Below are 27,222 nucleotides of genomic sequence, written 5' to 3' on the forward strand. Positions count from 1 at the left end.
TTCTTTAGTGGCTCTTTCTTGGCTTCCTTATTAAATTTGGAATGTGGGCCTGCAGGAAGGGTGAGGTCTCCTTCTCTGTATTTCCGAACCCAACATCATAATCATCATCTATGGCTTTTCTGAGCCGATGCTGTACTGCTGCCACCAGTGACTGGGGAAAATCCATCCCTGACTTCAGAGGGGGAGATCCAGATTTTCCAGCTGAGGCTTTAAATCCTTGATAAACCAGTGAGGTGTACAAAGAGGGCTAGAGGTAGAGATGAAAATTGGTTTGCACTTCACATGGTGATACATAGTCTGCCGGTAACCATATTTACCTTGGAAATAGTTTCTGTTGACACGTTACTGACCTATCTCTGCCTTTAACTCAAATGGATATAATCCTAGGAAAAAGGAGGGGGAAGGAGAAATGGAACTTTTAATTGGTCTAAAGTCGTATGGAAGCTCTGTTCTACTATTTGATGGTATTTAAATGGCCAAAGCCATTCAGAAGCATCCAGCAACTTAACAGTAGTGTAATGAAAGATCAGTTGAACACCAATACGGAATAATGTTAGAAGGGACATTGATTCCTCCAAGGATAATTCCTGTAAAATGCAGTTTGTGATTCCCAGTAGCTGAAAGTGAGTTTTACATTATCTTGTAGTAATTTGGCTATTGCAGCTTGAGTGGGAGGTTCAGTGACCTCTCAGGCAGTGGCTGTGACTATCAGCAGCTCTGAGGTTTAATGATGTTTACATATCCAGTTGTAAGCACTCTGAAAGCTGTTTTGAATTGTGCCTCCCGGGGTGCCTGGTTTCCTTCCTAAAGCTGCCACCGAGGGTAAGGTGGTGTCTTCTCATCTGCTACATCAGATCTTCCCTTCCATGGTGTCTGGGCTGTGTCACATCGGTGTGTCAGCAGCCAGGGCAAGGGAGCTGCTGAAACACCCTTGTCTGATCTGACTTTCTCTTTATGCTGAGCAAGGGCCAGAGAGATGCATGGGGGAGTCAGCTCAAATCTCGTTGTGTTATGTACATGTGGAAACCAGTGCTGATGTTTTCTTACACAGGTTTCTAGGCAGAAGGAGGAAACTGAGCCCTAAGTGTTTAGATATGAATCTCTGGAGCTGCTCGAGTGAGTGCAGAGGAGGCCATGGAGATGCTGCAAGGGCTGAAGCAGCTCTGCTCTGGAGACCTTAGAGCAGCTCCAGTGCCTAAAGGGGCTACAAGAAACCTGGAGAGGGGCTTTGGACAAGGGCCTGTAGGGACAGGCCAAGGGGAATGGCTTTAACCTGCCAGAGGGGAGACTGAGATGAGCTCTTAGGCAGAAGCTCTTCCCTGTGAGGGTGCTGAGGCGCTGGCCCAGGGTGCCCAGAGAAGCTGTGGCTGCCCCATCCCTGGCAGTGTTCAAGGCCAGGTTGGACACAGGGGCTTGGAGCAAGCTGCTCCAGTGGAAGGGGTCCCTGCCCGTGGCAGGGGTTGGGATTGGATGAGCTTTAAGGTCCCTTCCAACCAACCCAACCATGAAGGTGAAGAAGGTGGCTGCGCCCCTGTTTCTGTGGTCTGTTACAATGGATAATCGCTGTGTGCGTGGCACTGCTGCTGTCCTGCTGCTGCTTTTCCAAGTGAGTTGGCAAGCCTGAGCCACTGGCAGTGGCTGCTGGAGCTCTGCTCAGCTGCCACACTGATATTTGCTCTGTGCCGATTGCTTTAACCAGAGAACCTTCATATGGCTGGAAGTGCAAGGAGCTGTTCTGAAACTTCAGAGTGAAGCAATTTCCAGTCGGCTGATTTATTTATAAACTGCATCTGTTGCTGAAAGAAGTCCCTGGGTTTGCAGAAGACACCTTGGGCTGTTTAGCAAGCTAAGGGCAGGTAGATATCTGTTCAGTTGCTTCCTTCATAGGACTGCTCCCCTTCATCTGCAGCCTCTTGATTCTGGCGTGCAGTTGCTGCGTCCATCGGGATGGGATTTCGCCCAACAGGTATTTGAATTGGTGCCTTTTATATGCATCTCAAATTCAGTATTAGAAATAGAGGTGCTCATCTTCTGCTATCTGTTGAAGGAAAGAAACCTCTGGCTGCTGAGGAATTGGGTGTAAAACCATTACCGTGCGCAGCATGATGTTCCTACAGAAGTATCTGGTAGCTCTCTATTCTTCCATCAGATCAGTTTGCTCATGTGTAGTAGTTGCCACTTTGGATTAAAACCTGTATAAGCATGTACTGCTATAACTGGACTATTCTTACACTGTGGTTCTTCCATGTAATTTCAGGTGGGGTTTTAAAGACTTAAGAAGAAAATAACTGACTCTAATTGCTCTCTAACGGGATACACTTAGGACCAGACACAACATTTCTATTAATGTGGAAGAGAAGTTTGCCAGTCTTGTGTTTCCCAAACAAATAAATGCTGCAGTGCTGGCAGTTTATTTGCTATCAAAGTATTGAAGTGGCTTTTGTCTTCCCGAGGTTCTGAGCATTCCTGTGTTCTGGTACTTAATTATTAATCACCTTATGGGTCACAAACAGTTCAAGCAGATAATGTGCCATGAAACTGAAGTCAAATGCCTTAAAAAAACCCCAAACCCCCCACTTCATGTGACTGAATGTTGTCTTTGGGGGCATTTTGCATGTTCAGCTGATGAAGCCTGATGAGGTCTCTGTGCATGCCCAGCTTTGCAGTAGGTTATTACACACGTTGCAGGATCAGAAGGAAGTTGGTGTAGGAGATGAGACACTCTGACAGCAGCGGGGGAAACTCTGAACGGGAAAGCAGAGTACTGGAGTACCTCCAAGGCCTCTATAGCCATCGACGTGCAGTAACAGTGAGCAGCCAAGTGGGAGAGATCACGGGTGAGCTAAACTTATCTTGCTCTGCTTTATCGATCTGGCAGAGGCAGAATAAAGCAGGGTTACAGCAGATGAGTCAACGCCAAACAAATCTGTGTCAACATTAAACAAATCAAAGTTTATATGTAAGCTGGGATTGGGAAAAAGGTGTGGAATTGTATGTGTGAATGTTTGAGTGTGTTTGTAACAACTGTTAATGTTTTGTCTGGGAGTATGTGTAAGTATTCAGCTGCTTTTCTGTTGAGATTAGAACTTTATTGGGAATACTGTTAACTTCTGCTGATGGTTTAAAGTAATAAATCATTTATCCTCCTTTAGTATTAAAGAAATCAGCAGAATGAGGTAATGGGAGATGTCTGATGACAGTTATGTGCAGTAAGGTTGAGGGAAGGTCTTAAGGCTGCCATTTCCACTGACTGCTGGTTGATAAAGCTCTGCAGGGATAAAATACAAAACGAAGCTGACTGCCCTGCTTTTCTCATGTCTTTATACACCCTTACACTTGGGTACATTGATAGCATTACCTGATCAGAGCATGAAGTGAAACTAAATTGCTTTGGTGTATCTTTGCATTCAAGTGAAGCGACTCAGGATCCCAGTTTGCTTTGTGTTAAACTGTGTGCAGTTGGAAATACCATTTGGAGCTGTGGGATGGTGCTGTGGGCTGAGGATTCCGGGAATGTCAGGCTTTCCCAAGCACCCTGTGCTGAGCAAGCCATCTGCGTTTGATGTGCCGGGGCTGGGAGCCAGCGCTCCATCCTGAATGTGGTGCTGCTTGCAGCCATGGTCATAACGGGATTATAGCTTCAAGCTGAACTGGTTTTGTTGCTGAAGTGCTTTCAGCCTTTGACCCCAAATGTGCTAATCACTCTGACAATGGTCTTTTTCTCTTCCCTAGGGCTGAGAAAACAGAGGTACTCAGTGAAGACCTGTTGCAGGTATTGTAACACATTTAATACGTATACTTTCTCATAGAATCAGCTAGGTTGGAAAAGACCTTTAAGATCATCACATCCAACCGTTACCCCAGGACTGCCAAGACCACCACTAAACCATATCACTAAGGACCTTACTTACACATTTTAAGTTGCTCTTTGTGAGGTTTGAACCTCCTGAGTTTTGTGGAGTACCTGATGTGGGGGGAAATACTGCAGATGATGGGGAGGAAAACGAGGGGCCTTTGGCTGACTTCTCAGCACATGCAAAAACTGTGATCCACTTTGAGTGGAGAAACTTAAGTACTTCTGTTTCTGCATCTGATCCTGTGGCCTGATAAAGTGGAGGAGGAGGAGTCTTGCTTTGAGTTAGCTGAACTGTCTTATTAAGTTTACGAGCTAATAGTGCTAATGACTTGCCAGTCTGTCTGCTGGAGGAGGATGAGCTGGGAAGAAGCGATGATCAGGCACAGCTGGTTTCTGTCTTCATGTCTGTTTCTCTTCAAGAGGTCAACTTGGGCCTTAAGAGAAGTGGCAAAAAAACCTTGCCAAGTGCTTGCTAATAGATTTTTCTCTGGAAGTCTGGAATTGCTTTATTTAAGTGTGTAAATGCTGCTTGCTTAGCTTGTGATGCTTGTTCACAGATTTGTCACGCTGACATTTGATGTGTTTGCAGACTTGTCAGCTTTTTGCAGGCATGCCACCTAATCAAACGCTACTTCCATGGTGGGATCTCAGTTGCAACTGTTACATTAACAAGGTTGACTCATTACATAGGATAAATCTGACTGCAGACTTGGTCTACATAGCTTTCTTCCTGTGGTTACTTTGTGAAAGACTAAAAATAAAGAGGCAGAACATGCATTGTCACAGAGGTCAGGCTGGGTGCTCTGTGAGGCCTCAAGTGGCATGGCTATTTCAAATAGATAACGCAGCATCTTGGTATGCTGAAGTTCAGGACCCGTAGATGAAACACAGAAGCCAAATCCATGATGCAAATACTTTTAGTTCAGCCCTTTCCAGCTGTTTAGATTAAAGTAGATGAGAGAACGCAGCAGCCTTAAAACTTGAATTCAGCACAAGCACATGAAATCATCTTGAGTAATGGTGAAACGAGCTGACTCGAAACACTTTGCCCTGCTTTCAGGGGGCTGCTTCACTTGAACCACAGATACCTCCCCAGTTTGACAATCCTGGTTTTAGTTCCTGGAGAGATGTGTGCAGTGAAATGGTGTGAAGGACGTTAAAACACCTCGATCGCCTCCGAGAACCTGCCTGTGTTCCTGGGTAGCTGCAGAATAGTAACAAGAAGTGAAAGCCAAAAGCACTGCTGTGTGTTGCCAAAAGAATTTTGCAAGCAAGGCTTTCCCAGGCCCAGAGCAGCCTGGCTACACCCAAGTGGAAGAATTTACTCACTTGTTTGTTTGCTCTTGGGGGCTTGTGGAGGGGAGGAAGGCTCTTATCTAACCAAAGGGCTGAGAAGCGCCGTCCTGTTCGCTTTACAAACTTGTTTCACTGTGTTCTTCTTTATATTTAGCTCCAGCTCTGACACGGGATTACCATGGCTCTTTTTTCTGCTTTCTGGAATGCAATGCTCCGTTTCAAGTATCTCTGTTAAATGTGTTCCTGTCTGAAGACAAGGAATATAATTGAGTACTCGAAAGGCTTCTACAATAGACCCACTTTCTGGCATGCCCCTGTGGCATATAATAAAGCAATTGTGAGATGTTTTGTACAGTGAAGATGCCCTGGGGGTACAGACAGCATGGCCTGTGGGTCACATTTTCACTTCAAAGGTAGCTTAATGGAGATTAATGTCATTCATGGTTCTTCTAACATCTTTGAACTCTAAAGCAGATCAGAAAGGAGAGTATATTGTGAAGTTTTGGGGTCATGTTCCTCCTGTCAGTCTTCTGCCCTTTGGGCCTGGCATTCAGGCTGCCTGGAAGAGGCTGTTGGGAATATGTGTGCCCCAGAGGCTTCCAAATGAGCGTAAGCCACCACACATGGCTGTGTTAGCCTGCTGGGGTCTGTCAGATGGTTCAGTTACAGGATGTCCCTGTTTCACATGTGAAAAACCCCAACTGTTCTGAGTGTTTTAAGAAGTCTTCACTACAGAACCTTGCAAGAATAAATGCAGACCACAAACAGCTTGTTCCTGTTCTTGTATCTTCACATGCGCTGAGTTCTGAGCTTGTTGATACATGCTCTGTAAAGAAAAGGCAGTGCCTTGTGCTTTCAGAGCAGCTTCTCTGCACCTTACTCTGCCATAAAGGATTTTTACTAAGCTTCTTGAGCACTTCAGCTTGGATTCATCTTGTAGCTGCCAGGAGCTTTTAGTCCCTTTAGTGCTTCATGTACCCAGTGCAACTCCAGTCTTCCTGCAGTGGTCCTTCAACTCACCAGCCCTCCTGCGCTGGTTCTGTTTCACCTTCCCTCTGGCCTTGCAAAAGCTGTGGCTGAGTGACACAGTCCCAAGGTCCAGCTTTGGGTCCTCCTTCAGGCTGCTGCTCCCCTCCTCTGAAAGGGAACAGGGAGCCCAGGCCAGCACTTGCTTGTGCATCAGGGCAGGGCTCACACATCCTGCAGCGATGCTGTGCTGATCCACACCGAGTCCTGTTTGTTCTGTGCCTCCCTCCACTGGCATCTTCCTTGAGCTTCTCCCAGCCCACACCCTGCAGGCTCCTCTTCTGTTGGATCTCAGTCCCTTTTCGCAGCTCTAGTTTTTACTCTTTGCTCTTGTTGGGACCTAATTACATCCTTCCGGTTGTAACCATGTTAGGAATATACATATCCCAGCCTAGTGGCACCAAATAGACCTTTTGGGAGAAAAAAACATGTCATTCTCGCCTGGATGTGTCACATTCTCAATGAGAATTTATAGCATTTTGTGTTCATTAGAATATAGCAGTCTGCCTCCTGGAGAAACCAGCAGTGTATCTCCTGCTTTAAATCTGTGGGGCATCATAATTTAGCACTGAAATTGCTCCTCTGACAGCTCCTCTGTATTTATGATGGATAGGAAAGCTAGGGAGAATTACTGCTCTGCTGAAACTGTAATAGCAGTGATTTTAGAGCCGTGTCAGAAACTGGAAGTGGTTCAGACTGTTTCTACAGATGAAATCTCCTTTTTTCCCCTTGCTTTTTAACGAGAAGCCATTCCAAAGGGCCTCCTTTTATTCTTGGTGAGTCATCAAAATGCAGATAAACCGCATTCTTTCAGAGCTATGCATGGAGAGCTCACTGCCATAAGCAGTTCTGTCCCAGTGCTCATCACTTGCTTTGCTTTTGGTGTTCCTTTGAAATAAAATAAGACAAAATTCTATACTTAAAATCCCTTAAAAGAACAGTTTATTAATGTCATATTGTCTTTGTCATGTTCACAGTCCATGTATTGAGCCATGTTTCGAATATACTGTGACCAACAGAAGTCGTTTGTGCTTTGCTGCCTGCTTTTTCACTCCATATCCTTTTTGAATCCTACTAATCTACGGTTTTGTAGCATGTAGGAGTGGAGCTATGTCCTTGTATTTAATGGCCAGAGAAGGAAACACCATAGAAAGCAGTGCATAGATTTGGTGCGGTGTAAAGGAGCAATCAGATGTGTCTTCAGCCTTCTACTGTACAAGGTCACAATCAAGAAATGAGCGTTTTCCCACAGTTTTCCTCCCTAAATTGGTGTCTATCTGCATGTGCTGTTATCTCCGATGGCAGGTATCAACCTGATTCTCTTCTGCTGAGACAAGAAATAGGGCCAGTGTTTTTCTTCCTCTTTCACTCTTCCCAGTCCTGTGAGCGTTTCTGCTGTCGGGCACTTCTGCTGAGCAGCTGAACTCGTAAGCTGGAGAGCTTGAGAAACAGTGCAAGCCCCAAGTGTGGGGCAGGGGGAAGCTTTCTGCTGAGGCCAGGGAAATAACTTCTGTTTTCTGTTTTGTTTTCTCTTCCTCCTGCTTCCCCCTGCACCGAGCAGATTGAGAGGCGCCTTGACACTGTGAGGTCTGTTTGCCACATTGCACAGAAGCGGTTAATTGCCTGTTTCCAGGGCCAGCATGGTACAGATCCTGATAAAAGACATGTAAGTACAACACCCTTTTGGCTTCTCTTCTAAGACCAGTCTGAATACGGTCTGGCCTGAACACTGACCAGCTGCTGTGCCTCCAGTTATACAAGGGGAGAAAACCCTGTAGAATCATCTCATGTGTTGACATTAGATGGTAAAACACTAACTGTAATTCCCCAGCCATATACACTACCACAACATCGGAGTGCCTTCGTAGTGTCAGGACACTCACATATTTCTGCAGTGTGCTGAGTCCTTACAGCTTTCACAAGAGCTGACTAAGAAGAGCAGATACTCTGCAACTCTGGTCAAGCTCCCCATAGTTTGAATTCCCTTTCTGCACTGGCATCTCCAGTTAACTGGAAATGCTTACCAGTGCATGTTTGATTTCTGCCCCTCTTTAGCAAAGCCATAGCTAGGTATTTGTAAAGTGTTATAACCAGAAGTAATGAGCATTCAAGTCTTCTCCTTCTATTGAATACTAGACATCCTGAATGCACAGAATGGACCTCTGCAGAGAGACAGATGCCAAGCTAGTTGTTTAGATCTCAAGTTAAAGCTGTTTACTTGTCTTTGGTAGTAGTTGAGGCACATTTTGGGCCAGTTATGTCAACTAAGACTGAGAAGAAAATGCTTTTCAAAGTACCTGAGAACAGGAGTTGAGGCTTGAAACTTCCTGTGACTTGGCATTTTCTTAAAGCCAAAGAATGAGCTGTGCATGTACGTAATAGAAACCATATGGAAGAAGAATCTTAGAGGGGATGTACTGGGAAAGCTGAAAAGAGTGGATAGCACTAAGCTAAGCAGTGTTCCTTTTGTTCCATAGAAAAAACTTCCTCTGACAGCTCTTGCTCAGAACATGCAAGAAGGCTCTGTCCAGCTAAGTGATGAAACTCTGCTGGGGTAAGTGCTGGGCTTTATAAGATGCAGCCTATGATATTTGTTGCCTGCAGGGCTCTAATCAAAGACTTTGGGTGCGCAAAGGCTGTTTTCAGTCTAATGAAACTAATAGTTCTAGATTCCTTCTCTAACCCAAAGGGAGAAAAAGTGAGCAAGCATTTCTTCTGGAGTGATCCTGGGGCAAGGTTCAGGCTTGCTCTGAGTTGCATTGCAAAAATTTCCAATTCTCTGCTCTCTGCAAAGCTTTTGAAAATGGCTCACATCCTTGTGGGTTAGCAGAATTATTGTCTCCCTTTAAAGTTTGCAATTCAGTGTAAATACTGCATTCTGCAGGCTGGCATTAATGGCTTTAATGCCAATCTGCATGAATGGCTTCTAGTTTAAAATAAAGCCTGTTTCCTTCTCCTGGCAAAGTGCATGCTTGCAACTTCCAGGAAAGTGGCTGAAACAAATGAATGTCAATATACTGAATTCCTAGAGCAAATGTGTTTCCTCATCACTGATGGGAATTCGTATGGAAACAGTGGAAAATGACCTTAAAAACCTTGGTGGTGCATTTTTGTGAGCTCTTGCACGAGATGTAAACATGGATAAAAATCTTACATGATAGGGGTTTTCCTTAGAACAAGCTTAAAACAAAGGTCAAGTCATGGCTTTGGAACCTGGGAGTGCTGCTTCTGTGATTGCTTGGCGTGATGGTGTTGAGACTTCTTCACATTAAAGGGGCTTAGGAGAAAATGAAATGCTGCATTGAGCAATTTTCCTGCATCTGGTGAGGTGGAAGGATGGGCTTTAAATAGATACAAACTTCTCTGCCCTTAGGGCTGGTATAATCACCTGCATGAGTTAAAGGCTCTGCAAATGTTGTCATGGCTAAGGAATTTTAGAACACAGAGGTTTAATAACACTCCTGGCCTATCCCAAATTTGCCCATGACAGCATAGAGCATCTTGGGCTTGTGCCATTGAATGTTGCCTTACCTTATGCAACATGCAGCTTTCCAGAAGGATAGCAGACAACAAAGGGCCACCACTGTTTTGTTTGAATCATTCCTCTTTAGTCAGTAGTAACTCAAAGTAAATTTTCCTCTAATCCTTAAAGGAAAATGCTGGATACATGTGGTGATGCAGAGAACAAACTGGCAATGGAGCTCTCTCAGCATGAAGTACAGATCGAAAAAGAAGTCTTAGATCCACTGTATGTACTAACAGAGGTAAGTCACCTCAGCCTGCCTGAGGAAATGCATCTGGATTTATGTATAGACTGAGCAAAAAGGCATTATCTTACTGTTAATAATAAAACTGCTTTAAGGAGCCATGCATTAGTGGTTGAATGTGCATAAGAAATCTACAAACAGTAGTTCATTACAATACACAAGTGAGGATAAACCTTGACTTCTCCTTCTAGACAGAGATCCCGAACATTCAGAAGCAGAGGAAACAGCTTGCAAAGCTGGTGTTGGACTGGGATTCTGCAAGAGGAAGGTAAGAATTTGAATTACTAGGTCCTTTTCCATTCATGTCAACTTCTTATTGACACCTCCTGGCATCTGATCTGATGCTGTCACTTGCTTCTGAAATGTTCCTGTGTGCATGTTAATGCTTTGCTGAAAAAAGGTGAATTTACATTTAAGTTACTCAAAAAAAGGACTCATAATTACTAGATCAAAAGAGAATTAAGATTTTGGAGCTCTTACATGCCTATATATAATTGGAAAAATGCTCAAAACTCAGCTGCTTTCCGGTTCACTTAAGTTGTCAACTTAAATAATAGGAGTCTAATTTTGTAACCATGCCAAGTGCTTTTACAGCATTATATTGAACCATCTCATTGGCAGGGCCCTAGGTTGATCAATTTAAGTCCCTTTATAAATGGTCTTAAACTGTTGTGATAATTTAAGTAGCAATTTCTGGGATTGGGAGTTCCAATGTATTATGCACCCATGTTAGACTGTGGCCAATGCATCATTTCTTGGGGATTTTCAACTGAAACTATTGGATTTGTTTCCTGTCAGAAGAAACCAATTTCAAGGGAGCCATAAATGCAGTTGCTTGTTTAATATAGTCTTCAACCGACCAAAGCTTTTCTTCCACAGGTATAACCAAGCCCACAAGACTTCAGGAACGAATTTTCAAGTGCATCCTTCAAAAATAGAATCACTAAAGGAAGAGATGGATGAAGCTGGAAATAAAGTAGAACAGTGCAAGGTGCGATAAGTCTGTCCTTCCCACACCTCTCATTAGCAGCAGTAGCAATCAGAATAGGGCTGCTCCTGGGAGCCTTGCTCAGCCACAGATTATGTGGCTGTTAACAAACTGCGTGTCTTAAAGGTATATTATATCATGGAATGGTTTGGGTTGAAAGGGACCTTAAAGCTCACCCAGTTGCAGCCCCCTGCCACGGGCAGAGATGCCTTCCACTAGAGCAGGTTGCTCCAAGCCCCGTTGCTGGCCTTGAACCACTGCCAAGGATGGGGCAGCCACAGCTTCTCTGAGCACCCTGTGTCAGGGCCTCAGCACCCTCACAGGGAAGAATTTTAATGAAGAATATTGATGCTGGCTGAGCTGTGTCTGAATTGCTTTAATTTAATGCAGTTTGGGTTTTTTTAAGATGGGTGTTTTACATTGTTTTCTGTTTCAGTCTGAGGCAGGAGGAGGAAGAGCTGTGTCTTAGCCTTGACTGAAACACTCAGGGTGTCTGTGTGCTCAGGCCGCTGAGTAGCTGTGCAGCGTGAGCTAGCTGGGTGAAATTCAAGATGCTGCCATAAAAGGAACATTCTGACTATTACAGCTCTGAGCAGTTGCCATTCAGTTTCACTTCTTGATTGTCAAGTGCTACAGTTGGGCTGAGCCCCCAAAACCTCTTAGTGGTACTTGTGTGCAGATATTGGCTGTAAATAACATACTGCCCTGCAGTCCAACTGTTACTTCAGTGGGCAACTGCTTTGCTGTGTAAAACATGCATTTTGAATAGATGTTGTTTGAAAGAATACACGTAGCAGAGTCTGGAGGATTACTGGCTTGCTGTGCTGTGTTGCTGAAGTGATAGTTCAAACTCACCACAGACAAAACAACCATACATGCCCCTGTCTTTCTCTAGAAGTTGAAATGCCCCTGTGAGTTTGATGTCCTATTTTGCATCCTTCTCTTTTTCAAAGGATCAACTAGCAGCAGACATGTATAACTTTGTGTCCAAAGAAGGGGAATATGCCAGATGTTTTGTTATGGTGAGTAGTTTTTCCATCTGACTTTGCAGCACATATGTGCATAGACACTCGATCCTCAAAGATTACATTTTGTGTGCTAAACCTTCTAGTCTTGTATTATGTGCTCATCAGAAGCTAATGCTCTTTTTGTTTTTAAAATGTGGCTTCTGTTCTCAGTTATTAGAAGCACAAGCAGATTACCATAGAAAAGCATTAGCAGTCATAGAAAAGGTCCTACCCGAAATTCAAGCCCATCAAGGTAAAGTAACCTGTGCTCTGGCTGATGCTTCTCTTGCCTGTGCCACCTATGCACAATATTCTCCTCCTTTATCTTGATTCTCTTGCATGCAGACTTATTTAATAAGGCCATTTTGATCTACTTACCAATTTTACATTCCCAAGCATAATTCCATCTTTGTGTTCTCTGGAGTTCTCCAGCCATACTTTAACACACTAATAAAATCCTGAGGATCTGTCTGATACCCAAGAGGGCAAAGGAAGGATTTTTCTGTTTGCTTGCACTTCTTCCTTGACACCATGTGGCCTTTTGCTGATTCATACCTGGCTTTTCAGGCCAATGAAGATTTCATTGTGATTTAAGAACTTCTTTGGGTCCTTCTTCTTGAATTACTTGGTGATTATCAGAAAAACTCCCCTTATTCTGAGGTTGACTTTTTCCCTTCTCGTATGTAACTCCTTTTTCTCAGTGCACACACTGCACTACAGCCAGCTAGTGGAGTGTTTGGATTATTGGATTGAATATCAGCAGTTAAGAAAGGCTTCAGTTCTTCCCCATGCTACTAAACTTTGTCAGCGGGAGTTCAGGTGTATCATAGTGGTTTGGTGTTGAAGTGGGTGTCCTAAACACTGGCTCTGCTGTCTCTTAATCTTCTAATTGCTTTGAAGCAGTAGTAGGCTGAACAAAGTCTGAGCAAAATACAATCTGAGCTGAGCAAGACTCAGGTATCTTCAGTTGTGGAATACATGCAAGTTGTAAAAGATGAACCATTTAAATATATAAGCAGCTTGCTGAAAGATGCTGTAGAATATCTGTGCTTCACCAGTCTGGTGGGAGACGAGGTAGCGCAAACACATGATGCTCACACAGCATCAGGGCTGTGCTATGGCTCAGTGCAAGGTTCTCTGTTCACAGATCTGACTGCTTTAAATTTTGTTGTTTCTTAGCTGCTTTGTACAGACTTTCCATACGAACAGATTAGTCCTCTTAGGTGGAATAGGTGTCACGGTGTCCGAGTGGTCCAGGGTCTCAGGGTATGGCACTGCTTCAGTTGTGTTTCTAGCTGTGAATCACTGAGACTCCGAGCAGTTACTAAGATTTCTCATCCTAATGTTATCTGTAACTTGCAAAACTGGGGAAAATGACGTGCACCTTGTGGAGTGTTAATGAAGGAGAAGAACTAAGGCCTTAGGAGGGGTGTAGTTAATGTGGGTAAGTTGAATGCTCTGCAGGAACACAGTGTGTCTCTGAGGACTCTGTCGAAGTCTTTCTTTCTTAACCTTTTTTCCACATAAAAGAAATAACACATTGGTACTAACAATGACCTCCTACATCTGCATTTTTTCAATTAAGGCAGCAGAAATGGGAGAAAATAAATTGTGGGAAACAAGAAATTCACATTCAGGTCAGAGAAACTTGTGCCAATTTCAACTTCGAGTTCATCAACATTAAGAAGTGGAAGATTTGTGCAATTTTACAGCAATGGGCTGTTAACGTAATGCTCATGGAAGAGACGGGGGCTGTTAACATCCATTTGGAGTTGCTGATTCCTTAAATCAGCAATAGACATTGTGTGAACAGCTCAGTTTTTATCCACCTAAAATACAGCTAAAACTGCGATCAGCCCAGGGCATGCAACCTGGATAAATATTTTCACTAAAGATTCTCTTGTAACTCAATGTAACTTGCAGCCATGTGGTGGCACTTGTGTTGAGGGGACGTGCCCTTCCAGTCGTACAGAGGATTTGTGTGTTATTCCATCCAGAAAGATGCAGAAGTATTTCTTCTTAAACACCAGCAGGCTCATTCTGTCTTTACTCATCATAGAAAGGACTTTACCAATCAAGGGCTGTAAAACTCCTACTGTATTATGGTAATTTCTTTGCTGTACTGGAGGCTTTCTTCTTTTTCTTGTCTGGGGCATGATTAAGGTATTTGCTAGATACTTTGCTCAGTGTTTTGATACTCTCCAACTAGACAAATGGACTGAAAAACCAGCTTTTGGAACTCCATTAGAAGAGCATCTCAAGCGCAGTGGTCGTGAAATTGCAGTCCCCATTGAAGCCTGTGTAATGATGCTTTTGGAAACGGGAATGAGAGAGGAGGTAGGTGATGCCATACCACATGTGAAGGATGGGAAGTGGGAAGAAGGAGCTCAAACTCGTGGGCTGGTGTCTGTACTGGTTAACAAGTTGCTTAAGTTGTTTCTTCATTAGTGTAGATGGTAAACCTTTTACAACAGAATAACCTTCAGCACTATTTGAAGTATCTTTGAGATAGAATAATAAATTAGGAATGGGCCAAGGGTGTGAGGTAACTATAAAGCACTGTCACATGGCAAAAACACATCTAGAGCCAGCTGGGTCATAACAGTGTAAGGTGAAGACACCAAGCTTGGAACTGTTCTAAAAGAGGCTGTCATAAAACTCCTGCTGTTTCATGCTTGTACTAACGTGTTGTTACCAGTCAAATACATTTAAGTTTTACTATGCAGGGCTTATTCAGAATTGCTGCTGGAGCCTCCAAATTGAAAAAGCTGAAAGCTGCCCTGGACTGTTCAACTTCCCAGCTTGATGAGTTCTATTCCGATCCCCATGCTGTCGCAGGTATTGTGAACGTTGTGAATCAAAACCACGTATAAACTGATACAACACAGGTTTATGCTGTTGATTTAAGTGCTGACTTGCTGCAGTGTAAGGTATTGATCTCTGCAGATAAACTAGAAATAGAAATAAGTTGCAAGGTTATTTCATTGCACAAACTAACATGGACAAGTCAAGGGTATGCGAGCTCATGTGCTTGATGTGTTCCTGTCTGCATGACAGAGGTGTCTAAAATTCAGGTGATCATAATAATACAAGTGTATTTCCTCTCATGATAAAAGTGTTAAGGTGATCAAGGGAGATTAGAGCCATATGAAGACCTTTAATGGGTTCTGAAGAGATGATTCGTACATTCGTAGTCCATATTTCTGTCGCATTACAGTAATTCCTGGAAGACCTTTTGTGTCAAGCATTGAGCAGATGTACTGTGGAAGCATCATGTTGTTCCACTGTTTCACTGGAACCTGGGTCCCGTTGAACAGATGAAATTGCAAATTTGAGGACAGAATTTGGAATGCAGACTGAAAGCATTGGCTAACAAGCTCACCTTTTGTGCTCTGCGTTGCAGGTGCCTTGAAATCCTATCTGCGAGAGTTGCCAGAACCTTTAATGACCTACAGTCTGTATGAAGAATGGACACAAGCTGCAAAGTAAGCATACTAAAACTAGGTATATAGGAAAACATTCTACATAGTCTTATCAAATTTGGTTCTTCATATATGAATTCAAAGACAAGACCAAGCTCACACAGTTTACTTTGTTATTTCTGCTCTGAAAGGTAAATATTTTGTGTAACAAATGATTTTAAATGTGGTTTAGCTTAATACTAATTGCATAAAAATGTGGTGAAATACCTGTGGTTAGACATGAGGGCTGCTTCAGACTGTTGGCTGCACAGTAATGATGCTTAAGCAGTTCTCTTTTGTTGTAGTAAGAGGTAATTCAGGGGGTTGACTAGCAGGTTACAGAATTACTGAATGCAAAACAATGTGTTTCTTTGGCATAAATGGAAGGTTGTGCAGTCATCCCTGTTTACTGCAGAAACAACAATTTTCTGATCTGAAAGTAAGATGTTAACAGGTTGGTTTTCCTTTCAGTATCCAGGACCAGGATAAGAAGCTGCAGGAGTTATGGAGAATTTGTAACAGATTACCTAAGCATTACCATGCAAACTTCAGGTGTGTACAAGCATCCGCTGACATGCAGCATGCAGCACAGCCACTTTGGTGCTGGAGTGCTATGTTTCACAGCTGGTTAACCAGAACCCTAATCCAGGGGTGTGTTTCTTGCCAAATTCAGTTAGGTTTATAAAAGGACATCCTGTTTGATTGAGCAGTTGGTGTGCATTGCTGGCAATAGACTTTCAGTTGAGTTAATTCACTGTTGACCATAATGAAGTAGTGATGCACAGAACCCTCCTACTGAAGGGTCATGCTGTTGGCAGTAGTCCCTGTCTTTACACTAGCTGTGCTTTTCATTGTATTTTCCACTCTTAGGAATCACCTGGATATATCTTACACGTGTTATTTGTCCTTTTGGTTATTGTCTTTTGGAAATGAATTCGAACAAACCCAACTGTGCTGACTCCTGTAAGTGTGGGAGTTCCATTACAGGATATGAAAATAGCTGTTGAGTAGGGATTCACAATCTATTTGTTTTTTCTGAAGATATAATAGTTTTGTAGTTCCATTTTGCTAAGGTAGGAGATGCTTTCTTCTCTACCCACTTCAACTTTTATGATACAAGAGTAGAACCATAGTAGCGAGCTACCAAGCAAGAAGGCTGTTTGTCTTATTTGTTTCACTAGGAACTGTCTTTGAGTTCTTTCATTTTTGTTGGCTGCTTTCAACAAGAAATGCTCTTAATTCCTGCTGGATAATTATTTCTTTCCCTCTTGTAGGTATTTAATCAAATTTTTAGCAAAGCTTGCACAGAACAGTGATGTTAACAAAATGACACCCAGCAACGTCGCCATAGTCTTAGGCCCCAACTTGTTATGGGCAAAGAATGAAGGGTAAGTTGTTTGAGGGAAGCTACAAAATAAAACTTCCATGGAGCTGTAGCATTTGGTTTAAATCATGTCAGCTATTCACAGCAACAGATTATTTGCCTGAAAACTACTTCAGATGTTCTTTCAACCTGTGCCTCCAGATCCTTTTAGGCACGAGTCCTTTTAGGAGTGTTTTCAAATGCTATGAATGTACTGATTAGTCTAGACTCCATCTAGTGTGAAGTTGCGCTTTGTGTGGTACTTAGGAGTCTTCATACATCATATTTAGCATAATTTGTCATTTGGGTAATATGAATTAATTACTATTATTATTATTATTTACTTGCTTTGATAGAACTCTGTATGAAGTGTTGTACAAATTCCTTCTGCAGATCTCTTGCTGAAATGGCAGCAGCAACTTCAGTCCATGTGGTAGCAGTTATTGAGCCAATTATTCAGCATGCAGACTGGTTCTTCCCTGGAGGTAAATTCTTGCCATAGTTAAAAGGATTCTGTGTTTGTGATAACCAGACACAGGTAATCCGCCAACAGCTTCTGCAGTGGGGCACCGTTTTGTATATGTGTGTCTTAGGATGCTTTCTGTCTGTCTCTCTCTCAGATCAAGATTTCAATGTATCTGGGGCATTTGTTGCAATTCCTGCTGTTAATTCAAATCACTTATCACACACTGGGAATGAATATGAATGTGGGACACTGGAACGGAAAAGGCCTGTTAGCATGACTGTAACGGAAGGGGATTTATTGAAGAAGGAAAGGTAGGTTTCATTCTTGGGTTAGGATTCAGTTATTAGCCCACTCCTGAGAACTGGACTGATGAGGAGGCTGTGATTGGAAACACTTTTATTGGTCTCAGGAGGAGAATTTTATGCAAGTACTATAGGTAACAGGAGTGATTTACTTCCCCCCACGTGGTGTTGCAGCCTAAGGAAGGTTCAAAGGTCATGTAACGGTATTTGCTTCTAGTTAAACTCTGCATGATGCAAACCAAGCAAATAATTACTGCTTCCAGTTACTGTTTTCCTATTCCAGATTTGGGGGGTCTAAAATCCACTGAAACAGCAGTGTATATAGTAGCATCTCTCAGTATCTAACTTCTGATATTCCATGGCTTCTTTTTCAAAGCCCATAAGCTGAGGTGGTGCTACCTGGTGCCTTCATGGTAAGACTTCTCAGTTGATGATGGTACAGTATATACCACAGCAAACAGTAGAATGCTAAAAATAAACCCAAAACGTGCTGTTTTCCCATATAACACGTAGTGTAACGTTCATTTATTATCACTCATACCATGAATATTCAAGTGATGTGCTGTTTTGTTTTTAGCTTTTGATGCAAATGTTGTTACTGAATGTCAGCTGTGGCCAGCCACATGCAAATTCACAGCACTGACACAGGAGGAAGAAAATCACTGTTCTTAACACAGGAATAAAATTAAACGCTAGAATGAATGTGCTGTATGCATTCTAAAATCCATTGGAATTTTAGTCCATTTATCCTTAGCTTTCCATTAAACACAAATCATAGTGTATATCCAGTGCCTTTTCTTGTCTGTCTTGAAATCTGTACTGCAGCTTAGTGTGTAATAGAAACAAAATTCATGTGACAAGTTATATTCAGTGAGGAGGTACTCTGGTATGTAAGGAAATGGATGTATTTACATGTAAAATTACTGATTTTGACTGGTTTGACCTCATTGTCATCAGTGTCTGTCTTCAAATGTAATTGAGTAGTTTGTTCCACTTATGTTTAGCTTACCCCTCTGTCTGGAGAAGCCAAATAGTGCTGCATGTCTTAACATTAATGGTGTTCTATGCAGAAAGTTACAGCTTTCCTTGTTGCTGCTTTGCATGCCAAGCAACAGGGGTTGCATTTGTCTTTGTGGGTTATAACATCCAGTCGTCCTGTTGCTTTAGTTACCTGGTGTTGGCTGGCGTGGTGTGTTTACTCTCTCTTCTTTCTGTAGCTTTGGTGTCAAGGTTATGGACTTCCAAGCGAACCCTCGGAGATGTGGCACTATAAATAGAAAGCACACATCCCCAGCTTTCCAGCCGCCACTTCCACCCACCGAGGCTGGCGTGCTGGCTCAGCCGGGAGCGGAGCAGCACTCCCAAGCTTCTGTGGCTGAAACAAGCCCAGTGGGTGCTGGTTTTGCTCTCTCTGCTGGCACAGCAGAACAGTTACAAAGTCAAGGAAATGAGGATGTCAGGTAAGAGGCATGGCTTCTGCTGGCAAGGGCTTTAGCAGGCTGCTGCAGCAGCAAACTGATGTGTCAACTGGATCTGCCTCACAAGGCACCTCCTCTAAGTGGCAGAAGTGTAAAGACTTTTCAGGCATGGGCAGAAGCACTATGCAGGAGCTCTCTACCACACATTGTTCCTCTAAAATAACATACATTGTTGTGTATGTTCCAGAATTGGTCTTCTAATGTAAGAGAATTCCTGGGAGGAAAAATGATGAAAAGTACTAAGAAAAGTCAGTGCTTCTGCTACCCATGATGACCTTTCCAAGTCAGACTCTAGAGGTGTCCACATAGTGACTATCAGTTTGCTGCTGAAAGAACAAAACCTACCAGTGGCAATACTAGAAACCTGTTGGTCTTATTTGTTGTTTCTTGTACATGTTATCTGGATATGTCTCTTTTGTCTGTAGCAAGTGTTAGCAATGACCAGACTTGGTAGAAAACAGGAAGTTGATTTATCATATTTCACTATTAGTTTCTTTAGGACAAGCATGTATACGGGCTGTTTGGTACTTTATTACTATTGAAACTCTGTGCAATTATGTCCCCAGTTATTAGTATACATGGGCTAATTGCAGTAGCCTTGACTTTCCTTTTCATGTATGGTGAAAGCAGTGCTTTGCTTTCAATATTTGTGTGGTATGAGAGAGAGAAGAAACCACATGTAAAGGCTGTAGCGCTCTCCACGCATCAACCTCTTACACAGCATCTCGTGGTGAAACAGCACCGTGGAGTGAGGCAGCACCGACTCTTGTTTTATACACAGCTTTTGTTCCCTGGTGATGTTTTTACAGAGACAGCTCGTTCAGAAATTCGCTGCAGACTGAGGCTTCCTCCACAGATACTTCTTGTGGGAGAGGCAGCGAAAACGAAACCCTCCGTGTCGAAAAGCTGCATTTAAAGTCTGCACAGGCTCTGGGTTCAAGTACTTGCAATTTACTGATGGCATCTGGAGAACCTAGGGTTGCAGTGTGCCTGTAAAAGTGATTGAAAGTCAGTCCTTTTGAGAGGAGTAAGGGCTGCAAGTGTGAGCAAGAGAAGAGGGCACTGCCCAGTACCCCCTCAGCTGGTTCACACTCAAGTGCTGTGTTTCCTCACAGTTCTTCATAGCTAAGGGTCAGGAAGAGCTGACTTCCCTAATCTGAATCTCAAAGGTTTTGCAGGGGTTGCTCCCTTGAGACAAGTTCTGGTCTCCCAGCAAGGTAAAAGTTTAACTCCAGCTTATAAAGGTCTAAAGGTATAGATCCAGGTATAAAGGATTGCAGATGCACCGGGAGTGGGAGACTGCGCTCCTGGGTGTGCAGTCAGACAGGTACTGTGACACTGCAGAACTACGTGGATTCCTGATTTGGTTTTGGTAATTAATCTTTTATACAGGCTTGCTTAAAGCTGACTTGGCACTGATTTGAGGAGCTGTAGCAGTGGTAGGTCTGTGAGGAAATAACAGGAGTTTGTGGAAGCATTTGAGGGTCAGAACTATAGCACAGTTCACAACGTCAGCCTGAGTGTGTGCAGCTGATCTGGGCACTTTGCAATCACTTTCTAATTTAAGATGTTTAATTTTCAGCACCTCAAAATCGAAGGACAACACATCTGCAGCCACTCCTCCACCCGTGAGGAACGGCGGGCATGCCGCTGCCCAGAGCCAGCCAGCCAGCAGCACCAATCAGCTCCCTGTCAGTCAGCCACAGAATGCGGCAGGTCCCAGTCCCCATCTCATGAGGAGAAGTGTGTTTCTTCCTTTGGTTTTCCAATAAGTTCTAATTCTTCATGTACTGCATAAGTGCTTGCTAAAATACCTGTATCGGTGTCTCTGCCTTTATAGCAGATAATGATTTAATTCACGTGCATTTCACTGAGGCCTAACTGTAATGCATCTTTGGCTTTGGGCACTTTAATGAATGCTGGTAGTAATGTTGCTAGTGCTGTTTAACAAACTCAAAGGCTATTGATCTGTAAAGCCTGAGTGCACATTTCTGTAGCTTCCTATTGCTTTATTTAGTAATGCATCGTTTTACTTTGCCAACCTACCTGTGGGTTCCTTTGTGCTACTGATTTCTCCCTCAGCAGTTTGGTTTCACAGTCCGTGACCATGAAATGTCACCTCTTCTCTTACCAGCTGTTAAGAAGCCTGCACCAGCCCCCCCTAAGCCAGCCAACCCCCCACCGGGGCAGCCAGGAAGCCAAAACTCTGCCGCTGCTGCTCAGCCACCTTCTGTGTCTCCAAAGCCACCTGCCAGAAGCTCTTCTCCTCCTGCTCAACATGCAACCCAAGGAGCAGCCCCGACCTCTGCTTCCCAGGTCTCTGCACCTCGGAGATACTCCAGCAGCCTTTCCCCAATCCAGGCTCCCAGCCATCCACCCCCACAGCCCCCAACACAGGCTACTCCTCCACTGCAGCCCAAATCTAACAGTCAAGCGTCTCCTCCTGCTGCACCCAGCAGTGAGCATGGACCAGAGCAGCCCTGCTACACTCCTCCGCAGACTCCGACACCGCCCGATACACCCCCTCTAGGAAAACACAATACCAGTTCCCCATCAGCACAGCCACAGCCAGCTACTCCAGAAACCTCCCAGTCTCACTCTCTACCTCAGAGTGGTACACTGCCGAGGCCGCGGCCAGTACCGAAACCCAGAAACAGACCTAGTGTCCCCCCTCCGCCTCATCCTCCTTCTCAGCTGGCTGGAGATGGTATTATTGCAAATCCCACCCAAACAGCTTCCAAAATTGTAACAGGTGAGTGGATTCTTCCATGTTCGGTGCCACCTCAGGGAGCAGGAATGTAGAAAATGATGCCTGTAGCTGTAAATCTCAGGGGGAGGGACTGAGAGGCACAAGTGACAGTTAAAATACTAAATTACTCGTTTCCAGTTAAAATGCCCACCACCCGTTCTGTGCAGAAGGGTCTGGGGGGAAGTGTAGATCAGCTTGCTTTATTTTTCTTCCTGCTTTGGAAGCAGAGCACTATTATAGCAACCAACTCTCTGGGGCTTTCTCCAGGCTCAGCATCGTGGCAGGCTCAACTATGCTTATACAGCTGTTGCCAAAAAGCAAATATTTGGAGGAGGGAGAGGATGTAGCCAAGGATACACAAGAATAGCACATGCAGAAGATAAGAAAATGGCTGAAGTGGTCACTGATACACGTTCTAGTAGACAAGATACTAACACAGCAGATGTTTTACTTTGTGAGGACAAAGTCTTCTGATGGGCTTTAAGCTGGACATCCAGAAGCTGAGGAGCCACACACACTGAATTCTGTGTCCTGGGTTAATTTGTAGATTGATCTTCGTATTTTAAATGCAGCCTTCTTTTGGTGAGACATTTGCAAAGAGAAACTCCTGCTCACAGGAACTTCATGAAGCTTTTAGTTACTGGTTTGGTAGGGTTAATGTTAATTTAAGTCTTGGTGGGGAAAGAAGTAACTACTGAGGACAGTTAAAAGTAGATCTCATATTCTGCTGAGTCTCTGCTTATTATAGGAAATACTAAAAGAAGAGATGATAAATGTAGGAGACTAATGCTTTTAAATCATCTTACGTTTAATAATGGTTTAAACTTTCCAATGGCCCTGCAGCTTCTCTAGACTAGGACTAATGTATTGGAATGCCAAGTATAAATTCTGTTGCCTAACAGCTTTACCCCCTGATGCCTTCACAGGTGGGGCTGGTTACTGCGAATAAGGTTTGTACTTACAGAACCATGCAATACAAGCTCAAATGCTCCTGCACAGCAATACTTTTCTTTGTAGCTTTATTTTGTATATGTGCTTTGGAATATGTGCTGTCAACTCTGTGTTACCTCATTACTACATATCATTCTGTTCCGAAGAGATTTTAAGACCTGAGCTGCTTGATTTTAATAGTCCTGTGAACATAAAGGTAGTGCTTAAGTTGTTACTCCCTTCATTATAGATATTTTTTACACTTCACACAGGAAGTACTTGTCCACAAGTGAAGCAGTGACCTTTAAAACAGCTTTATTCTCATCAGTGCAGGCAAATACCAAAGCTGATGGATTTTGCTCCAGTCCAGTGGTTTATGATTGCAGTTTAATGTAGTTTTCACTTCAGGTTTTCAGCTATTTGGAACTACTTGGAATTTATTTGGCAAAATGTTTGCTCATGTGACTAAATCCCTTTGCAGAAGAGCACCTGGCAGCATCTGCCTTCTGGCATGTGTGCATCCTGTCAGCTCCAGCCTCACTAATAGCACCAGTCTGCTCAGTCACAGCTGCCAAACAGCACATTAATAATCTTACTGTTCCATTTGCAATGGGTTAGAGATGGTGCCTTTCTAAGGTACCAGCTGCATGACAGGCTTGAAGAGTTGAGACTGCACTCCTGAGTTATCTCAAGATCTGAGTGCTTACAGGAAGGACACAAATGAGGATTGAGTGTCAAGATGAAAGTAGTTTTAGATTTGGAGAAGCTGGCAGTAAATGAGCTGCTTGAGCAACTGAAAAGCAGGTTTGCTTCTTAGAATAGATCATTTCCTGATTGAAGTTTTTTTTGTCAGTATCTTTAAAATGCCGTTTATGGGCAATTTATTGCCCATCTGAATTCAGAAATAAGGCTGGGCTCTGGCTCTTTACAGCACGTGTAAGTTAGGACTGGGAACTGTGCTGATGAGTCAGACTTCAAGGAAAGAACCTTAATTTCTAAGTCACGTTTCATAGGTTGACAGCCTCTGGGAGTTTGTCTGGCTGAGGAAATTGCTTTAGTGCCAGCAGATGAGCAGGGTTTGGTTCCCTCAGTGTAAATGGAGAATAACTGCCTTCAGATCAACACCCAGCTGGTGTGCTGGGGGAGTTTTAAGTTCTACAAGGCCAGGATCTGCCAGGGGGAGTGGTGGGCACAACTGAGGCTGTGTCCAGAGTCAGGATATAGCCCTGACTCCCTTCCAGCTGAGTTACAGGTCAAACAGAGGCACACAACTGGGTGCATATAGAAAAATACTGACATTAACAGTGTTGAAATTAAACAGTGCTAAAACTGGAGAGACTTCCTATCACTTCTTTGAAGTGCAGTCATGGCAAGTTGGCCATGAAGTTGTGCACAGTAAAACTACAGCAATGAAAGCTGCCATGCAGGCAGACGTGCACAGGAGAGCTGCTGACAAAGGGTTCTCTAGCAAAGCTGATAGAGGAGCCTAGGAAATCTAGTGTTTTGCAAATTAACCCCTTGGGGAGCAGTTGAAGTGATAGCAGGCTTCCCTACAGCAGCACACTCAGTGCAGGATCAACACCTTTTCCAGATGGATCTTATTTTAAAGGATTAATATTTGTTCTGAATTAACACCACTGCATATTACATGAGTATCTGCTCTAACATTTACACATGCACATACCAGCACTTACTATAGACTGACTTACCTAATTCACAATGACAATTAGCTGGGTTTAATTCTAACCTTGAAAAAGATGGGAATAATGGAAGCCAAAATCAAGTTGCCAGAAGTACCTGAACAGGAATTCTGCATGGTTTTCAGGATACTGTTGAATTCCTTTGTCCACGTGCTGGACTTTAATAATGCCTCAAGTTCTATTTATGGTGTTAAAGTGCTAAGGCCTAGAGAAGAAGATTCTAATCAAAAGTTTTATTAAATAATCTAGATGTTTGACCTGCATTCAGTAGGAACTGTATTGGAAAATTAAATGGTAAGGAAAAGGCATATGATTGGCCCCAAATGTTGCTAATTCACAATCATCATGTGTGTGCTCACGCTCACTACTAACCCGTCCCCAGTAACACTGCTTGCTTGCGTTACCGTTAGCGTGGCATGCACCAGGAATGGCTGTTTGATGCTCGCTTTCACATTAACGTACTAAAAGTGTTGGAGACTAGAATGTTCATGTTTTCACTGGCCAGTTTCATGTTGTATTTATTCTGTGTACAGGAAATCCTATCTTGAAATCCGTGCTTATAGAGAGGTTCATTTTGTATTTGATAGCTACACTGTTGTGTCAAATTCCCTCCCCTGTGTCTCCTCACCCTTTGTTACCTACTTTTCCGATTCATTCTTCAGTCATGGTAGGAGAACTTCAATACCTGCATATAAAGCTGGAGTACACCTTTTGAATGGTACTTTAAGTGAAAATCCAAGGTAATCCCTGGTGCTGTTAGGTGTTAGAACACAGTGCTTCTCCCTCCCCTCAGAAGAGGCAAAGATACTCCCTGTTACACACAGGAAAGGGGTTTAAGTAGTTTCTTCCTCTTGTGGCCGTGCCTCCTTTTGACACCACAGACATTGCTGTTCCTTCTAAAGGTGGTAGGTGGTGGTTATGTGGCTGAGGATTTAGGTGCCAAATTTATTTGCTGAGGGACCATTGTGTTCTGCTGTGAAAGTCTGGAGTAACGTATCACTCATAAGGGGCATGGAGGAATCTGATACTAAATCCTACTGACTGCCTTCCACTCTTCAGAATGAATCTCTTATTATGTACCAGAGTAAAAAAGGTGTGTAGGAGAAGCAGGTCCGGACCTTTTGAGTTTAGCTTAACCTTTCTGTGTCCATGTGTGCACACATGTGCCAGCCCTCTGTTTGAAAAGCCTTTGGTGATCTTTCCTTTCCCTTTTCTTCCTAAGGAAATGCCCCAGCAATGCAGCAGTGACGAGAGGTCACTGGCCAGCCTGCTAAACTTGCTCTTGGTTTTTTGTGCAGACTCTAATCCCAGTACCCAAGAACCACTTCAACCCCCTTCTTCAGATCCTCTCCCGGAGACAGCGAGCAAAGAGCTGCACAACCACCTCGTGCTCGATATTGACAATGATACAGAAAGCACTGCGCTGTAGGGGAAACTGCCCAAGTCCTTACAGGTTCCTCTCCTGGTGGGAAGACCCAACGGTGAAAAGCTTCTTCTGACGCTATGGCAGGACTGTGTAGAGCTGGGATGGGGATTTAGCCAGTCAGAAGAAGTTTAATGATCTGTGTCTCAACAATGGTTTTCAGAATCCTGGATGGAAGGAACCAGTTCCTGCAGAAACGTGCATAGGAAGCGTAGTTGCTGCTGATACAGGTGATATTGGCAGAGATTCCAGAAGCAGCAGAACGTTAGTTATTTAAAGTGCATGTATTATGGAAATAATCTTTTTAATGTCACGGTTAGACTTTTATTCCTAGTTCTTAGCCATTACAAGGAGCTGCCTTGCAAGAGACATTCCCTCACTGATTTGCTGCAGATTCTTTTTAAACCATGAACCAAAAAAAGCCAGAGTGCTGGTGGCGACCGCGGGTTATCGGTCGCCTGGTCAAAACTGTGGATGTATTTTAGTGCCTTGAAGGACTGTCATACTGTAGAAGGAAACTCACTGTATCTTTAATCATTTCATTGCTACTTAACGATCAGTACTTACTACTTATGTCATAGTTACTTGTATTAACCAAGCCTGCTTTTGTTTATGTGAAACTCACAACTGTTTCAGGATGCAGCTGTGGAAGTGGGGTTTGTGCTTTCCTTGGAAACGGTTGGATTTGGAAAGACCTTTGAAATGGCTCTTTGGGTTCCTCACTTGGGTGAACATTTATAAAATTAAAGATTGTCTTTTGTCAACTTGAAGGCATCTTTTATTCATGTTTGTGAGTAACATCACTTCCGGTGGACGCGGAAGGTGACGCAGTCACTCCCTGGGCTTTGCAGCTCACCAGGTCTTGTTCTTCTAAGGACTGGCATGGAAGCATACTGGGAACTTGGAGCGAATATGCATGTATTCTTTAATGTGTAGATTCATGTTAAACAAAAGTGAGTCCAGCTGCAGCGGGGAACACTGGATACAGCCTGTATCACGTGGAGAGATAAGATGGAACAGGCCACACCGTTTCTGTGAATGAGAGAGGGAGAGGAAACCAGTCAGTTGAGGTAACATTCATACAACTACTTGAATTAATTTACTTAACCTGTAAATTCTTTAATATTCCATCATACATTTTATTGAAATTATTAATCTAGACCTCAGGCTTAACTGCATTTCATACAAGCCTCGACAAGACACGTTGCTGTTACTGTCTTCTTGATGCCTCAGTTTGGATCTTGGTGCTGCCTCATTGTTCCCTGTTCAGACAGCTTGTAAGAGGGGAAAATGAGCCCTGCTGCTGGCTGCAGACCTGCTTTCCTCTGTCACTACACCAGCATGGCACTAAGTTCTTGTAACTCAGAATTCAGTGTTAGGAGCCACAGTTTCTGGTTCTGTGGCTAAATT

General features: G+C 43.4%; 1 protein-coding gene across 6 annotated transcripts in view; it reads left to right on the forward strand.

Moving 5' to 3' along the window:
* Nucleotides 1-26,576, forward strand: part of ARHGAP17 (Rho GTPase activating protein 17) — a 44,654-nt gene extending 18,078 nt beyond the window's left edge. Inside the window, exons 2-21 of one of the 6 annotated variants that reach the window (XM_080617088.1) lie at nucleotides 3,733-3,772; nucleotides 7,740-7,844; nucleotides 8,656-8,732; nucleotides 9,831-9,942; nucleotides 10,137-10,213; nucleotides 10,825-10,936; nucleotides 11,887-11,955; nucleotides 12,112-12,193; nucleotides 14,150-14,277; nucleotides 14,667-14,778; nucleotides 15,344-15,425; nucleotides 15,873-15,953; nucleotides 16,676-16,789; nucleotides 17,158-17,249; nucleotides 17,385-17,541; nucleotides 18,750-18,992; nucleotides 20,593-20,753; nucleotides 21,145-21,762; nucleotides 22,686-22,709; nucleotides 25,688-25,821. In XM_080617088.1, coding sequence (XP_080473214.1) covers nucleotides 3,733-3,772; nucleotides 7,740-7,844; nucleotides 8,656-8,732; nucleotides 9,831-9,942; nucleotides 10,137-10,213; nucleotides 10,825-10,936; nucleotides 11,887-11,955; nucleotides 12,112-12,193; nucleotides 14,150-14,277; nucleotides 14,667-14,778; nucleotides 15,344-15,425; nucleotides 15,873-15,953; nucleotides 16,676-16,789; nucleotides 17,158-17,249; nucleotides 17,385-17,541; nucleotides 18,750-18,992; nucleotides 20,593-20,753; nucleotides 21,145-21,762; nucleotides 22,686-22,708 — 2,485 coding nt within the window. In that variant the 3' untranslated portion in view covers nucleotide 22,709; nucleotides 25,688-25,821. Of the gene's footprint in view, nucleotides 1-2,688; nucleotides 2,838-3,732; nucleotides 3,773-7,739; nucleotides 7,845-8,655; nucleotides 8,733-9,830; nucleotides 9,943-10,136; nucleotides 10,214-10,824; nucleotides 10,937-11,886; nucleotides 11,956-12,111; nucleotides 12,194-14,149; nucleotides 14,278-14,666; nucleotides 14,779-15,343; nucleotides 15,426-15,872; nucleotides 15,954-16,675; nucleotides 16,790-17,157; nucleotides 17,250-17,384; nucleotides 17,542-18,749; nucleotides 18,993-20,592; nucleotides 20,754-21,144; nucleotides 21,763-22,685 lie in introns of all 6 variants that reach the window. The other 5 variants (XM_080617090.1, XM_080617087.1, XM_080617089.1 and 2 more) reach the window with 5 other exon arrangements.
* Nucleotides 26,577-27,222: the final 646 nt, after the last annotated feature.

The sequence above is a fragment of the Psittacula echo genome, assembly GCF_963264785.1.
Source record: "Psittacula echo genome assembly, chromosome: 5".
Lineage (NCBI taxonomy): Eukaryota > Metazoa > Chordata > Aves > Psittaciformes > Psittacidae > Psittacula > Psittacula echo.